This window comes from Rhineura floridana, chromosome 21 (genome assembly GCF_030035675.1).
Source record: "Rhineura floridana isolate rRhiFlo1 chromosome 21, rRhiFlo1.hap2, whole genome shotgun sequence".
In the NCBI taxonomy this organism is placed as follows: Eukaryota; Metazoa; Chordata; class Lepidosauria; order Squamata; family Rhineuridae; genus Rhineura; species Rhineura floridana.
In genome coordinates this window covers 17555232-17571717 of record NC_084500.1, presented here as the reverse complement: position 1 = coordinate 17571717, position 16486 = coordinate 17555232, and the positions used below count along the sequence as shown (strand labels likewise).

The window sequence follows — 16486 nt, the reverse complement described above, 5'->3', positions numbered from 1 at the left end:
TAAACACGTGCATCTCTCTCACTTTTTTATTCGGTTGCTGTGCCGCTCCAGGAATTACCACACAGTTCCAATAAATAGCAAAGGTTGGTAATAAAGGAATAACTTAAAAAAAAAAAAAGCAGCATGGAAGTCACCATAGAGCCAAGCTCTGTGGTGTTTGTTCATTGTGCCCTTGGGTAGCTTGCCCAGGGTCCCAGTGGCCCACTGTTGCACTGATGCCTTGGGGCCCCTATGCCAAGTGGTTTGCAGGATCTGCCATTTTAATGTCCCACAATGCCCCCAACATGGCATTGCTCTAGAGAAACTTAAGTGGCCTCTCCAAGCTGCCTGCTGCCAACCACAACACTGCTGCTGTTACCTGTTGTTACCCCGCACTGCCAGGTAAGCCCTCAGGGGCCATTAACATAGAAAGAGGGTCCACCAAAGAGCATTCAGACCTGGAGCCAGCCCTATGTAGATCCTTGTTCCACTTTATTAACCCCAAACTTAATAAAATGGATTTTGAAACAGAATGTTGCATTTACTGCGGTTAGGTTGTTTTTCTGCAGGGGGTAAAGAGGATCCTTGGATGGGCTGTGCCTCAAGTCAGAGGAACAACCCATCTGAAACTCCCCTCCTCACTGCAGGACAATGTTGGAGCCATTTCACTGCAGTTTAATATACTGGGGTATTCCATTGCTTTCTCATACAACATTCATTAGTGTTAATTACAACAGGTGAAAAATTAAATTAGACTAAAACTAAACAGGAGCAGTATCATTTTCCCATGTCAACTTTTCACTCATAAATCCTTTCTCATTTTTTTAAAAAAGGTATTAATTTTTCAATTAGAGGCAAGAAGTGGGATTTGTAGAAATTGCCAAGTTCAAGTATGTGTGCCAGGGGTGTAATCATCCAGGGTCCTGGGGGGTTGTGGACCCGTTATTTTAATCAGAGCAGTAGCGCTGGAGGAATGCTATTTAACCCTTTCCCCCTGAAATGTTTTACTGATCTAAACTGCCCCACCTCAACATTACTTTTAGCCCCACTTGGGGGTGGGTGGGAAGGTAACAGAGGGGCACTTTAGATCAGGAAAATTATGCAAGTGGAAAGGATTTAGCAGTCCCTCCAGAGGGCTCCTGCTCTAATCAAAATCAAAACCTCTCTGTAACTGCTTTAAAGTTAAAGAAAATTTTTTTTATAGGATTGTGGGGGTTGACCTGGATGACGTCTTCAGGTCTCCTCCAAGTCTGTAATTCTGTAGCTGTAAGGTTGGGATTTGTAGTGGAAGAAACTGGTCAAACCAGCTCTTTTGTTAAGGTAATGGGTCTGGCCAAGTCTGTCAAGTACTCTATTTACATGTCTAAAGACTAGAGCAGTTGCGATGCCATAGGAATAACTGACTCCTGATGCTCTTACAGGAAGGGGGCAGCCCCCCTTCCTCATGTTAGAGGCAGGAGATAAGCCTGTGTGTGTTTTACTCTGGCCTGACCGGCTCTCTGGGATGAAACCAAAGCGAAGGCTTTGGAGACGCTCCCCTGAAACCTGTAGGAGTGATAAGGCTGTGAGCCCTTCCATCTTGTGCTGAGGATATGGGTAAATAAAACCATATATGCTAAAGACACCACAGTCTCTGCTGACCTTCATGCCAAGAAAACCGAACCCTGGATAAGTGATGGAATTCCTGGCATCTCTCACTGCTCAGAAGCGGGTGCATGCATCAATATGTTAGGGAGACCACCCACGTATCCCAAATGTTCGCACTCACAGAGCCACCCTCACAGTCTCTGGGAATCTCTCGACTTCCTAGATTACTCCAATTCCAGATACAGATGTACCTACCTAAATTATCTTACTTGTGACTCAGGAGGATACTTGCTTATACCTGATACACTCCACTGAGAAATCTACTCTGAAGCCATCATGCCCATTTCTCTGTGCTTCTTCTCCGTGCACATTTCCTGTAGCTTAATGTTAGGGCGGTAACCAGTGTATTTCTTGTAAGGTGCAGGCAGGAATCCAAGAGGTGAAACCTTTCCCATAAGCGCAGCTCTTCCAGAACTTGAGATGCCCTTTTTTTGGTATAAAATGCTGTTGTGATAAAATCGTTACAGGTTTAATTTGTTCATTGCCTTTCTCTCTCCTTAGTAACGGACCGTGAAATATCTCCATGTTCACATTCCTTGGCACAGAACGCGTTAAACACAAAAAAATAACTATGTTATTAAAAAGTGATATTAATTTTAAAAAGCTTTAGAATTTAGCAATCTTTAAAAACAGCACTAAAGTACATTCATACTAATAATGGTCGTGAATGTTGGTTGTGCTTATTGCCTTCGAAGTGCTTATTCCTTAATATCCCTTACCATTAAATATTCAGGTCTCTGAGTTACAGCCGACACATTCTAGCCACCTTGGGTTAGAAAGATCAATGCGTCTGTACTGGGTTTGGCCCTAAGATTTCAAAGTTAAGTAAAAAATCATTTTGGCTCTAAGAGATATAGGCTCTGATGCCTTCTGCACTCAATGTCCCTATTATAGTTTTTACAAAAGCTTGTTGCTTTTCATAATATGCAGCTTCATTCACAAAGGTTGGATATACTATGGCGTCTCCTCCGTATGGGATTGTCTTTCCTTCAAGAGTTAGAAACACAGGGTCACCAGGGTTGAGAGGCTGCCAGTCTTGATCCTTGTGGGACAGGAAAAAACACACACAAAAGTACGGTATTTTTTATTACTGCCTATCCTGATGACTTTCATTTCTGTATTCACTTCTCTAGTAGGCAAGCATATAATTAACAGTGAAAGGGAAGGGAGAAGGGAATTTGTAGAGGGGAGAAGGAGGCAGCCTGCAAGGTATTCGCAGACTTTTAATAATGATTGGTGAAAGGCCGTCGCTCAGTGGCAGAGCGTCTGCTTTGCATGCAGAAGGTCCCAGGTTTAATCCCAGGCATCTCCAGGTAGGGGTGGGAGAGACTTCCCATCTGAAACCTTGGAGAGCTGCTGCCAGTCAGTGTAGACTATTGAGCAAGATGAACCAATGGTCTGACTCGGTATAAGGCAGCTTATTATCTCCCTGTTATAACCAGAGCAGGCTCTACCAAGGCCTGTGGGCTCTCGTGTTTGCTGCCAGCTTGTGCACACAATGAATGTGCAAGTCTTCAATAAGCCATATGGGAGCTGCGTCAAGAAGACTCACACATTCACTCAGTATAGACGTGAACCATGCTTCTTTAATAACAGGGAAACTTTGTACACCAGATCCCCACATCACTGCTGTTCAGGGACAGGGCTATGGACTGTACACCTGAAGAAAAATGGCATATGTTTACCTGAAGATTAGGATGAATGATAGCCATGATCTCATTATTTTTGTTTCTGGGATAATCCACTTTCTCCATTATTTTGTAGACTTCAATTGTACATGGAGGGAATTCTTTTCCTAGGGAGAAAAAAAAGTAACGTCTCCCAAGTATTATGTCAAACAGCTTGTAGTATTTTTTAAAAGGAACTGACATAAGATTAATTATTGACAATGTTTAAAGCAATTAACTATCTGTATTCTGTTAATACTGTAATTAGATCTGGTCACAGGAAAATGCTTTTCTATAGATTGCCTCTCCAGAAGATTGGGTTATGGAAAGATGACCCAGTTATGCGGTGATGCATGAAAGTCAGCTCTAAATTTTATCTGAACAGCAAAAAACAGGGACCTTAATCACACTATACAATGCATAAAATATATTCTGCAGATGACACAATTTATTAAAACTCTTCTTTCTGTCAGCATCATATGAAGTTTAGTAAATATATTTATCAGATGTTATCAGATCCTATCTTCCAGGAGAATGATAGGAGCTTTTGTAAGAGAGCTAAAAAAGCTAGGGTTATTGTTGAACAGTAACTGTGAAGGATTTTTTCAAATGAAATATTATTTTATATTTTATTGTCTTGTGGAATTGATGCTGTATGGGTGCATAATAAAAGCCTGCTTAAAACTGTGGATAATTTTATTTGGCCCCAGGTATACTGAAAAAGGCGCATGGAATTTAGTCTTCAGAAATATTGGATAGCATAAGGAGATTCTCTTATTAAGCAGGGAAGATCCACACCATACGTTTAAAACACATTTGGCACATGTTTAAAGCACAGGACTTCCCCCAAAGAATCCTGGGAACTGTAGTTTGTTAAGGGTGCTGGGAATTCTCTGTGAGGTAGAAACTACACTTCCCAGGATTCCTTGGGGGAAGTCCTGTGCTTTAAACTGCAAACTCAGGTGGTGAGGGCTAAAACAATTGTATGCAAAAGCGGCCACTGATAAATGTTTCAGCATATCCCAAGAGTTCAGTATAAGGGACAACAGTTCCCCCAATAACCCAATGAATGCTAGCCACTTACAGTACTAGTTGGAAAAGAAAAATGGGGGGGGGTGTAGGGTGGGATGAGATGGAAATTAATAGAGTATCCTGGAGGAGGGTGTGGCTGTAACCCTGAATAGAAGTACTGTACTTCTGTTGGAAGGTAACAGACATACTGCAACATTTTGTTGCAAGTCCCTCTAAGGTGATTAATATTTTCCACCAGCAAATGGTAAAATGATGCTTGCTTAATATTAACAGCTGCTATACCTGCATTAAACATTTGTACAAAGTCAAGGCCATGTTTGACAATCTTCCTCATTCTGTCCAAAATGTCAGCCCTGAGAACTCCCTGGGGTTGAGGACCAACTTCAATGCCTGCATGGGAAATGAAGGAAATATCAGTTTTCCTTTCTCTTTAGGATAGATATCTGAATAACTGGAGACTGGCATTATACTTTTCCACATGTTTTTTAATAACATTCCCAGTGATTTTAAATTTTCCTTCACATATTACACACATTCCAAGCCATTCAGCATCTTATAATTCCTAATGTCTGTCATTTTTGGTTTGTCAGATGGTGGAATTGGTTGCCCAGTTCAGGGACCCGGGTCCTTGCAGAGGATATCTCCATGTAGAGTCTGTAGCTCAGGATAGAAGCAACTGTGGCAGTGACTGTTGTCACCCTGGGAGTGATGGCAGAGGTCTGCATCCAGTTTCAGATCGGAATGGGGGAGAAATTCAATTTCACATATAAAGCTGAATTTATCAAATTTGCACTTTCTGAAACAATATGAGAACCAAAACACAGCCATTGTTTGAAATTTGCATGCATCCAAATTTTGCAATGCAATTCTTCGAACAAAGAATGTTTACAAAAATGCAAATGTGCATAAAAATGGATATAGTATTGAAAACAACATACAAAAATGCATTGCATTAGGAGAAATTGCTTCCATAAATGTACATATTAGTCAAAACTGCATACAAAAATGTGTCTACCTCTTGCGTCACGTGAATGACGTGCACACGCACAGCGCATGCCTGCCATCACCCAAGATGGCGGCAGGAGTATCAACCCTTTTGGGTGATGGCAGGCATGTGCACACTGTGTGCATGGCATTCCCACTGAAGGGAGAGGTAGGTGGGGTGTGCATGACGGCTTACTGAAGCCCATGCTATCTGTATTGGGGAGGGTGCCTGGGAGCTCCCTCTCTGCGATCCACAGCAGGGTCAGGTTGCAGGACCCAATGCTGTTGTGGATCATGGAGCGGGAGCACCATCCTCCCACCCTAAGAAGGGCCCCTTCAGGCCACATGGGCCTTGGCCAGGGCCCAACATGGCCTCTCTCTGGCGCCGACCCTGATAATACTGCTTTAAATGTACAGTGCAGATGGGACCTTAACTTAGGAACAAGCATATCTGGAGACCCAATTGCATATTTTTCATCTCTAAGGACTGGGCAATGCTTATAACATTCATATTTACCAACAGGATGTTTTGCTATAGAGCGGGTTGTTGCATATTTCAGGTTGGGATGCTCAATGAGGAAAACAGGGCAGCCTTCTGGAGCCAAAGCATCCTGTGGAAAATATTTGTTTAATGTTGTAGTTATCCAAACATTAACCCTGAGCTAACAAGAGACTACTGGTGCAAAAGATTATTGATACATTATCTTCAGCTGTCAGCTTGTATAGAGCAGTGTGACAATAAGTAGGCCATCTTTAGAAAATGTAAAAGCAGTATTTGTTGGTGCCCTTTCCCTTAGATTGTACCCATCAGGCTTCACTGAACTTTGCTGTGTGCTAATATAAGTGAACATGATTCCCATGTTAATTCATCAACAAGAGAAAATTAATATAGCACTGCTCAAGAACAAGCATTAAGCTGCCTTTGGGGTAGTTTCCCATTCCCTCGCTTATGGGGGAAAAAATCTAGGAAACGTCTAACTTAGCAATATGCCAGTCTTCACATATTGGCCCAGTTTGCATGTCACACTAAACCATAGTTTAAAACAATGGTTTAATGTAAATGAGCAGTGCGCTTGTGCCTGCTTTTCAAACATTCCTAGAGCACTCCTCCACCACTCCTGTGGCGAAAGTAAAGTTTAAATGACTTACGTGCGTTGAATAAAACAACAGAGTTCAGCTCTTTATCAAATCGAGCTCTCTCTATATGTACCAACCTGGATGCCGTGCCTGGCACTGGACGCCCTTCTTCATGTGCCCCTTCCGAAGGAGGTGCGGAGAGCGGCAACACGAGAATGGGCCTTCTCAGTGGTGGCCCCCCATTTGTGGAACACTCTCCCCAGGGAGGTATGCCTGGCACCATCATTACCTATCTTTAGCTGCCAGGCAAAAACATTTCTCTTCTCCCAGACTTTTGGGTCTTAACTTTGGAAGGCTTTTGGAGGGCTTCTGGCTGATATTGTTCTAGTGGTGGAAGCAGTTACAGAGCATGGGGGAATATTAGAATTCCCCACCAATGCCAAATAGTATGCTGCCAAGGCTACCTGTAGCTGCACGGGGGTGTTCTTGTTTTATTGTTTTATAATATGATATATATGTTTTTGGTTTTAACATGGTTGCAAGCTGCTTGGAGACCTTTCAGTGGCAAGCGACTAATAAATCTAATTAATAAATCATCATCATCTCTGGGAGATAAGATATAAGCCTCTAACTCACATGGGATTAGTACTTTTCTTACCTTAATATAACGACACATCTGAATGGTAAAACTGTCCCTGGAGTTTTCAAGTATGATGGTGCCACCCATGTTAGCAGTAGTGTTGTGCAGGTCAAAGATAAGGTCATAGGCCTCGTGGCTACCTTTTGGACCAAATATGCGATTTATTTCCTGACCCCTTCTCACTTCATAGGGAGAATTGTCTGGGAGTTGCTCACTATTGATGGAAAGCACAAAAAAGCCACATAGCATTTTCTGTTCATTTTGCAATTTAATAAGAAAGAGAAAGAACTAACTCTGCATTTGTCTGCCACAGATGAAGCTACTTATTCTTCAATTTATGTGTGTATCCACTGAACGCAATGGGAACTTACATTTGAACAGACATGTGAATAATTGCACTGGATTCAAATCTTAATACACGTCAACGACCTGGATTGGGGTGGGGAGAGAACGGTGAGGGAAAAGGAAACTTCAAAAATGGAGGCTTATAGCAGCAGGAGCTGGCAGTGAGGGTGCCACTTTGCCCCTGACCTCTTGGGAGCAGCATCGCTACAGCTTGCCGAGAGGGGGAGGTGGCAGGGAGTCGCCGCTGTGGAGTCACACCAACGGAGCCAATCCAGTGCTCCCTTTGGTGTGCCTACACAGCACCAATGTCCCGTCCGTCTTGACCTTCTCCCTCCTGGCAAGCTGTAACAATGCTACTGCTGGGAGGTCAGATGGGCAGCGCCACCCCTCCTCACTGGCTGCTACTGGTTTATAGTTTTACAAGTGAAAGCTGTAATAAAATGTCGCAGAACAGAGTGCTCCTGTTTAGGGTTCCAGCAAGCAAGCATGACGGGATACTCCATTCCACCACCCCCTTTTTTACCCAACCGATATTCAGCATCCTTTGGCCATTGAGCATGCTCAGTCCTCACTGCACTATTTTGGGGTGCTCCCCCACTTCCAAGGATGTTTTGTTTTCCTAAATATTTTTTCTACTTCTGCAAAACCTTGGTGTTTCCTCAAGCTGTTGATACCTACCTCCTGTGCCTGGATGGTTCTATTTTGGCTGCCTTAGCACCCACGCTTGAATTTACTAGTAGCATATAGCAGTTGCGAGGAACCTTTGGCCCTCCAGATGTTGCTGGCCAGTGATGATGAGAGTTTTATTTTTTTACTACATTTATATCTATCTCACCTTTTCTCCAAGGAGCTGAAGGTGGTATACAAGGTTCTCAGCCTCCCCGTTTTGTCTCATAGCAACCCTGATGCAGTAGGTTAGGCTGAGAGACAGTGACTGGCCCAAGGTAACCCAGTGGGCTTCATGGCTGAGTGGGGATTTGAACCCTGGTCTCTCAGGTCCTCGTCCAACACTCTAACCACTACAGCTCAGCAACATCTGGAAGGCCAAATGTCCTCCACACCTGGTATATAGGATGCCTGATATAACTAGCAATGAAACTGGGAAGGGGGATATTCTCAAATGTTTACAGTTTTGGAAACAATATATATTTAAAGGGACAGGTATACGCACGTTGGATTAGAATTGGGGAATCACACAAGCAACGCCTGTTTATGTGGGTTATTCCTCATATCTCTAGAAAACTGCAGGATCAGGGCAGATGTGCTAATTATTTTCCAGTCTAAGGCACATGTGGGATATATCTTTTACTCACCTCTCTCAGCAGAAACAGCTTGTTAATAACTGCTGAGTGTTCTATCTGTCTATCCAAGTTCCTTGCTTCTGTACCAAAATTCATTTCAATAATTGATAGAACTTGCAGGAACTTCTGAAAATGGAAATGGACTGCCTTCAAGTCGATCCTGACTTATGGCGACCCTATGACTAGGGTGTTCATGGTAAGTGGTATTCAGAGGGAGTTTACCATTGCTTCCCTCTGAGGCTAGTCCTCCCCAGCTGGCTAGGGCCTGCTCAGCTAGCTCCACAAGCCAAACCCTTCCTTGTCCGCAACTGCCAGCTGGGGGGCAACTGGGCTGCTTGGGACTATGCCGCTGGCCCACAGCTGCACAGGTGGCAGGGCACGTAACCCCTGAGCCACTCCCTGTGGGGGTGGTCTTTAGCTGGTCCTTGACACCCAAGAGACATGAGCAGGGATTTGAACTCAGACTCTGGACTCCCAGCCAGTGCTATACCAGCTATTGCAGGAACTTCTAGCTTAAACAAAATAAGCTGCTTAAAACTGGTTAAGCTGATGCTCCTCATCCCCCAAGCGAGTCGCTAGAAGTAGTGCAATGGAATTCGTTAATTACTGCATGCCACATAATGTCATGCTTCGTGAAACCTGTCATGTCACCATCACATGATATATCTTAAATTCTGAAGTCTTCCTTCACACTACACAGAGAGATGCACTATCTATATTTAAATAGAGCCATATTTTTAGTTCCGGCAATGTGCTGCGGCTGCCTGGGTGCAGTGACATTAAGAACAGTGTCCTGCAAAGCGAGATTGCTCAGAAAGTTCATCTCAGGACACATAGGAAAAAATGACACTGGGAGCTCAGATTAACAGCAGGGCTTTAATGTTACACCCATACAAACCCAGCACTGATTCTCATTAAACCTTTATGCTGGCAGTTAAGTTTCCAGTGGAATTAGCATTTTAAAAAGAGGAAAAAGCTTAAGTGGTGTACACCATTCCTACTTTGGTTATTCCCTATCTATGTGATGTGATTGAACTGTAAATAAATTTAAGGGCCGCTGTCACTCGTTCATTTCCACAAATGCCCTACATGCTTGGGAGGGGAGGGAGTGGGATCCCTTTGATACTGCCGCATTGAACTGGCTACACTCCAGCAGCCCTGGCATTCAGAGGAAGGGGCCCCTACACATGTATAGCCTTGAACATCTCTTTATTTATTACATTTGCGCCATGCCCTTCCTCCCAGAGGAGCTCAGGATATGGCAAACAGCAAAATGTTAAAGCAATACAATTTAAAATAAAAAAAACATATTTCAAAACAATTAAAACATTTAGAACATTTAAAAGCAATCACATACCCTTATAGATACCAATGTTAAGGTTGCTATGGCCAGTATTTCTGAGCCATCGAATGCCTGGAGAAACAGGAATGTCAATAACGAGTGAGACAGATGCACCTCATCAGGGAGGTCATTCCACAAATGGGGAGCAACCACCAAGAAGGCCCTGTCATGGGTCAATGCCAACCGGGCCTGCTGTGCTGGGGTGGAAGACTCTTTTTGGATAGGGAGGGAAACTTCACCCCACAACCAGGTAACACACAATAAACTCTTTGCCTTGCTCCATAAGGGCCCTTAATGCAGTAGGCATGGTTTCCCAGTGAGTTACAGTTGTGTCTGCATAGCTGCCTAATGCTCCTGCGCTTCGCTAGATCAGAGGCAATGATTACAGAACAGTGCAAATCCTATACGTGTCTACTCAGAAGTAAATCACACCGTGTTCCATGGAACTTACTCCTAAGTAGGGATGGGGGAGAAACTTTATTGAGTTCACATTTAAAGGTGAACTTATCAAATTTACATTTTCTGAAAGAATATCTGAAGTGAAACATAGCTATCCTTTGAAATTTGCGCTTATCCACACTTTGCAATGCAATTCTCCAGTCAAGCAATGTGTACAACAATGCACTTGTTATGAAAAAAATGTGCATGTAAATATAAATGTTAATGAAAACAACAGGCAAAAATGCATCGTATTAGGGAGAATCGCTTTGCAAAAATGTGTATACTAGGAAAAATTGTATACAAAAATGTGTATAGTAAGAGCAATTCACACAAAAATGCTGATAATTTTGAAGATCACTTTTTTAAAAAATTGCAAACTGATGTAGAAATGTAGAGAAGTGAACTTAAGATTGGAAAAATGAGAAGCTCAGAGAAAGTAAAACTGACATATTTGCCTATATCTTCACCCATGTAAATAACACGCAAATACACAGCATGCACGGGGAGGTTAGACTTACCCAAGTTTTTCAGGATCAAAAACCCGATTCAGGTCGCAGTCAATATATCTGCAACATTTTTCCACAGCTCTTGGATTGGCAATAAAAGGCCTCACCTCTAGCCCTGGCCTTTGAATCTCAGTTCTATCCTCTTGCCAGTACTTGACCAGAAATACCCCGGACAACTCGTTGCCGTGGGTTCCTCCAAAGATAGCAACCTTTCGCACTGGACTTTCTTGTGCTGCAAGCTGACAAGAAGTCATTCTCCAAAGCAGCTTTAATGACAGTTGCAACAACAAACTGAAACAGAAAGGAGAAGAAGAACAAACGATCAAACAGGAACACAGAATTAAACAAACAAAACAAGAGTTTCGGATTGCTGTGTGATTCCTGCAGAACCCTGGTCTGAATGGAGTGGATGTTAACTGGAAAATAATTTTTCCCTAACAAGCCTTAGGCAATTTGTTTTCCTGCTACATGGGTGCTCCTCATCAAACTCTCCTCCCTCCCAAGACCAGCCCCTTCTTTCCACTATATTTGGATAGCAATGTGTGTTGGAATCAGCTTTAAGAGACTTTCTACTTGTATGGCCAGTATTTAAGGGTTGCGGGAGGGTTTTTGTCTTAGAATGAGGGAGGAAAGAAGGGGTGTTTGTTTGTCGGTTTGTTTAAAGGAATGTCTGCCAATACATACCAAAGATAATAAAAACTCTTTTTAAAGAGTAGTTAAGAAGGCTAAACCAAGCAGCAACCAATCCTTTGGATTGCTTTCTCCTTCTTCTATGGTTTTAACCTTTATTTTATTCTGAAATGTATCCCCCCCTCAAAATATTTTCTCTCCAGGTTGCCTTACAAATATCAATAAAACACAGTTCACAGAAACAAAATGTTGAAAAAAGACACAATACATAACAGCATCATAAAGCACAGGTGACAGCCATTTTCAGAGACAGCAAAACGATGGAAAGGCCCAAGGAAATAAAATGGGGGTTGTCTGGTACCGAAATGGTAACGAAGTAGGTGCCAGGCTAATCTATCTGGAGGCGGCTTTCCACAGCCCAACTGCCGCCACCGAGATGGTCCTCTCTTGTGTCGTCGCCTGCCTCACTTCAAATTCCAGGGGCACCCAGAGAAGGGCCTTCGAAGATCTTAATGGAGAGGAGCCACCGTGGAAACTTGTAGGGAGTGCAGCTCCTGTCGGCCATAGCTAGGGATGTAAGAAGGCCGCAGCTTCCATTCCAACCTGTATTTGTCACAATCAGCACTGTTTCTGTTCTGCTGCAGTTCAGTTTCCGCCAAATACTATGTTACTCATCTCACTGCTGTAGCTATGTTAACTATTAACTTACATTTATTTTAAATGTAAAGGAAACAGCAAACATTTTTTTAAAGAGGTCATTAACTACCTATGGTTTGTGGACTTAAAAAAACTATATGAATGAATACCAGCTGTATAAAGATGTTTTTATATATGTTTTTTATTATATCTTAAGATTTTACAGAGTGTTTTTAGTTTGCTGCCCTGGGCTGCTACTAGGCAAAAGTGCGGGATATAAATTTAATAAATAAATAAATGAAAATATTTGCTTACTATTTCCATTCCTGACCACAGACGAACACGTAAACTGCAGCAATTTCTGGTTTCTTTTCAACTTGAGTTGGAATTCTCCAACATCCCTAGCTACAGCTAGCATAACCAGTGTTTAGGCATGATGGGAGCTGACGACATTGGGAGGACACCACTGCGGCTACCCTGTCTTAATATGGCTGATGTGGAGGCAGGCAATCCTTCAGACACCAGCCCTAAGCTATATATGGATTTCAAGGACCAGGAGCCCAGGTTTCGCATCAGTTCCCAGAATGGTGAGACAAATGTTGGGGTCCACCAAGGATGACACTGCTCACCAGCACCCCTTTTCCTTTTAACAACTTTTTAAAAAATAGGGTGGCAGAAGTACAGTGGTTCTCCTAAGGTCAACTAAGTTCTATTAAGTGAAATTAATGGGACTAAGTTAATCATGTCCATTAATTTCCCAGGTTCAGTCCCTGGCATCTCCAAGTGCAGCTGCGAAAAGACTCCCATCTGAAGCCATGGAGAGCTGCTGCCAGTCAGTGTAGACAGTACTGAGCTAGATGGACCAATGGTCTGAATCAGTAGAAGGCAGCTTCCTCTGTTCTTGAGAATGACAAACACTGGATACAACTCACAAAAGCAAAGAGCTGAACAAAGGTGTAGCTGCCCAACTTCTTGGGCAGAGGCCCAGAGGCATTCTGGGGAAATAAAGATGGAGGGTGAATGCAGCCCTTCGCTTCTGAGGGCTGACATGCCACTCTAGCAAATCTTGCCCAAAGCCCACCAAAAATATCAACAGCACATTGAGCCGACATTGCCCCTGTGCAAACTTTCATTTCAGACTGCAGCTTCCCCCAGCTGCTTTGGGTATAAAACACACAACAAAGCCACCCCTCAGGAAAAACATATAACCAAACTTAGGGGCAGGAAGAAATTCAGTTCTGTTCACATTTCAACGTGAATTCCTCTAATTTACACTTCCTGAAACAAGTTGTGAACCGAAAAGGAGCTATCCATTGAAATTTGAACTTCTTCAAATCTGGCATTGCAGTTCTCCACACACCCCACACAGTGTACCAAAATGTGTATATTAGGGGAAAGTGTAATAAAATGCATATATTCATGAAAACAATATGTAAAATCATTATATAACGAATAAGCCTTATTAGAACAAAAGGTTTCTAAGTGATTTACAACAGGTAATGTATTGTATTAGGGAAAATGCCTTTGAACAATGCGTTATGTTAGAAAAAATGCACATTGAGATGTGGACACATTTTTCTGGGGATGTTTTTAACAAGATGTGAAACCGAGGCAGAAATGTGACAAACTGAACTTAAGCCTGGAAAAGGGAGAAATTAAAACTGACATTTTCACCCATCCCTAACCTGAATGAGCACGATGCAGACAGCCCCAGAGAAAAGTTGGCAGCCATGTAAAAGCGGCTCCCTTATTGATGAGGTCTTTTGCCAGTTAGCCTCACAGGGGCTTTCTGTCAGACAAGGGCAGCAGGCGATCATCTAGGCAAAAGATGGATGGGAAACTTCCTAACCAGCTGGGAGCCTGAAAAAGGTCCTCTCATTGTTAACCCACATCCTTCATAGATGCAAAAATAATTGTTGTATTTTCAGCAGTTATTGAGGGATGAATACTTATGAAGATTTGCTTCCCTCCCATTTGGATTTATATAGCAGTGATTAAAAACAAACCACTCACCTATGGAAGATGCAACAGTAGGCAGCTCAGCCAAGGATTTTAAAAGACATCTTGTCTGTACCACCAGCAATCATTTTGCGTTTGCCAGGGTGATGGCATCACGGATTTACCAAACCTGTCAGTGTATAAACCCAGACAGACACTGTTTCTTTTAACTATATTGTCTCTACTTTTTACCCACCACAGTCAAAGTTTGTAGAAAAATAACCATGGTAGTATGAAGCAAGAATAGAATAATTATATTTTATGCCAAAGTACAGTTTGTACTGTCCTTTGCCCTCTTTTCCCAAGGCTATTAATTAACAAGCCACCAGCGCGGGTGAATCACAACAACTGTAAAAAACTGAAATAACTCTGCACTTCTGAAAAGTATACAGGTTTTTTTATGGATGTGCTGTGCCTCCACGGTGGCCCATAAGCTTGCCACAATCTACCCTCTTGCATTTGTCAGGAGGTCAAAAGGAAGTCCAAAATCCCTCTCGAAAAGGTGGGCAAAAAAAAAAATTGTAGCTAATTGTTTCAATGGACTTACCCAGTTTGGCATGTGGGAGGTTTGTTCTGGGGGGCAGAATAACACCGCCCTAACAGAAGAGACAAAGTGCATTTCCAAACACAATTTAGGCCTAATGCCCTAGAAACTTTTGACTCATAGCGTAGGTTGAGCTGAACCAAAAAATATTTTAATTCCCACTATCCCAGCGTGCCCCATAGAAGACAACAGAAGCCAGTCATTTTTATGATTATTTTGTATCTTTATGGTATTTTATGTTTTGTCATACGTGCAAATTTTGTTGTACGCTGCCGTGATATTTTATATGAGGTGGTAACTTATAAATGGGCGCTTCCAACTGAGTTTTACTCAGAATAGACCCATGCTGCCCTGGGCTCCTACTGCAAGGAGGGGCGGGATATAAATCAAATAATAAATAAATAATAATAATCACTGAAATTAAGAGACCCAAGTTAGTTATGTCCATTATTTTCAATGGGTCTGCTCTGAGCAGGGCAAGCACTGGATACAATCGAGTGCTTTTATAAATATAAATGTAATTTTTTTTAAAAAAGCAAAAAGGTTTCCTTAAGAAACCTGGAGTTGGCTAAGGATTCATTGAGCAGTGAAGGACATTTTATTCAAGCAAGCTTTCTCAGGATTCATTGCTTGGAATGAACTAGATCGGTTTCATAATGTTCACTGACTTAGTTTTAAAAACTCTAAAAAGTGGTTCCCATAATTGTCGGGTGAACTGAATGAAAATCAAGCAAACTTTCCCAGGATCCTGGGTTTTAGGATTATATTTCTATATTAGACTCCAGCCTTAATCAGTTTACAGTTTGGGAGGGAAAAGGAGTGGTGGCAGATACCTGAATCATTACATACACAATTATTGCTTTTTACATTTTAAATGTGTTGGTGTATAGACACACACACACACACAAGTGCTTTTTTGGAAAAACATTAGGTGCCATTCCTCATATCTTGACAACAGTGTTGTGGCTGGCAGCACAAAATGGCTGCCATGGACAGCAGAGATGCAAGTACTCCATACTGGTGAATACCTTCACCAAAAAAAGACATGTATATATGTATAAAAGCTTGGATGTATCCATTGTGAACAAGTCACAAAGATGGCTGAGGAAAGCAAACTAATTGGGAATTTTCTAAAAACTGTGCCAGCAGTCAGGGGGGAAAAGAGCTTGTGACAATTGACAGGACAGGGATGTGTGGTAAAACAAGAGGCAGCCATTATGTTCTGTGGCGCTGGAATGGTAATTATGGAAGAAGGGAAGACTCCCAGGAGAAGAAAAATAAGGAATTGTATCAATCAGCTACTCTGTAGCTGGGAGAAAGCCAGTGAGGGGGGGGAAACACAAGTACCTAACAATCAACTGTAACTGCACAAAATGAAATAGGCAGCAGTGGTTGAGATTGGACTGCTCTGGCCTTTTCTCCTCAGGGCTGATTGGTGCCACCTCTTGACATGACCAGACAAACAGGAGGAAGGAGAAACTGTACATTTCTACTTGTTTTTTTAAAACAAAACAAAACTTTGTCCTGCCCTTTGAACAGCCTTCTCCCTCTTTCCCCCCCAAACTCCTGCTCTCTCCAAATCTTCCTCTTAAATCCTAAAATTTTACTATTTTCCCCCTCCCTGAAATGAAAAGGCCAAATGGGAGAGATTTATCTCAAAGCCCCCTTTTCCTCACAGGGAATCTCTCACAGGATAAGTCCCCCAACCCAAACCTAG

General features: G+C 42.4%; 1 protein-coding gene across 2 annotated transcripts; it reads right to left on the bottom strand.

The window, feature by feature from the left end:
- Positions 1-12: 12 nt before the first annotated feature.
- ASPA (aspartoacylase) lies at positions 13-14527 on the bottom strand. 2 transcript variants are annotated; one of them, XM_061605311.1, is made up of 7 exons: positions 14241-14527; positions 10974-11252; positions 7045-7240; positions 5827-5920; positions 4608-4715; positions 3312-3421; positions 13-2668 (listed from the first exon to the last, which is right to left on the bottom strand). In XM_061605311.1, exons 2-7 carry the CDS (start codon positions 11213-11215, stop codon positions 2471-2473), a joined length of 948 nt encoding a protein of 315 aa, XP_061461295.1. In that variant the 5' UTR covers positions 11216-11252; positions 14241-14527; the 3' UTR covers positions 13-2470. The 2 variants fall into 2 exon arrangements, with proteins under 2 accessions (XP_061461295.1, XP_061461296.1); XM_061605312.1 differs by lacking the exon at positions 14241-14527 and having other exon boundaries at positions 10974-11391.
- Between the last annotated feature and the right edge of the window lie 1959 nt (positions 14528-16486).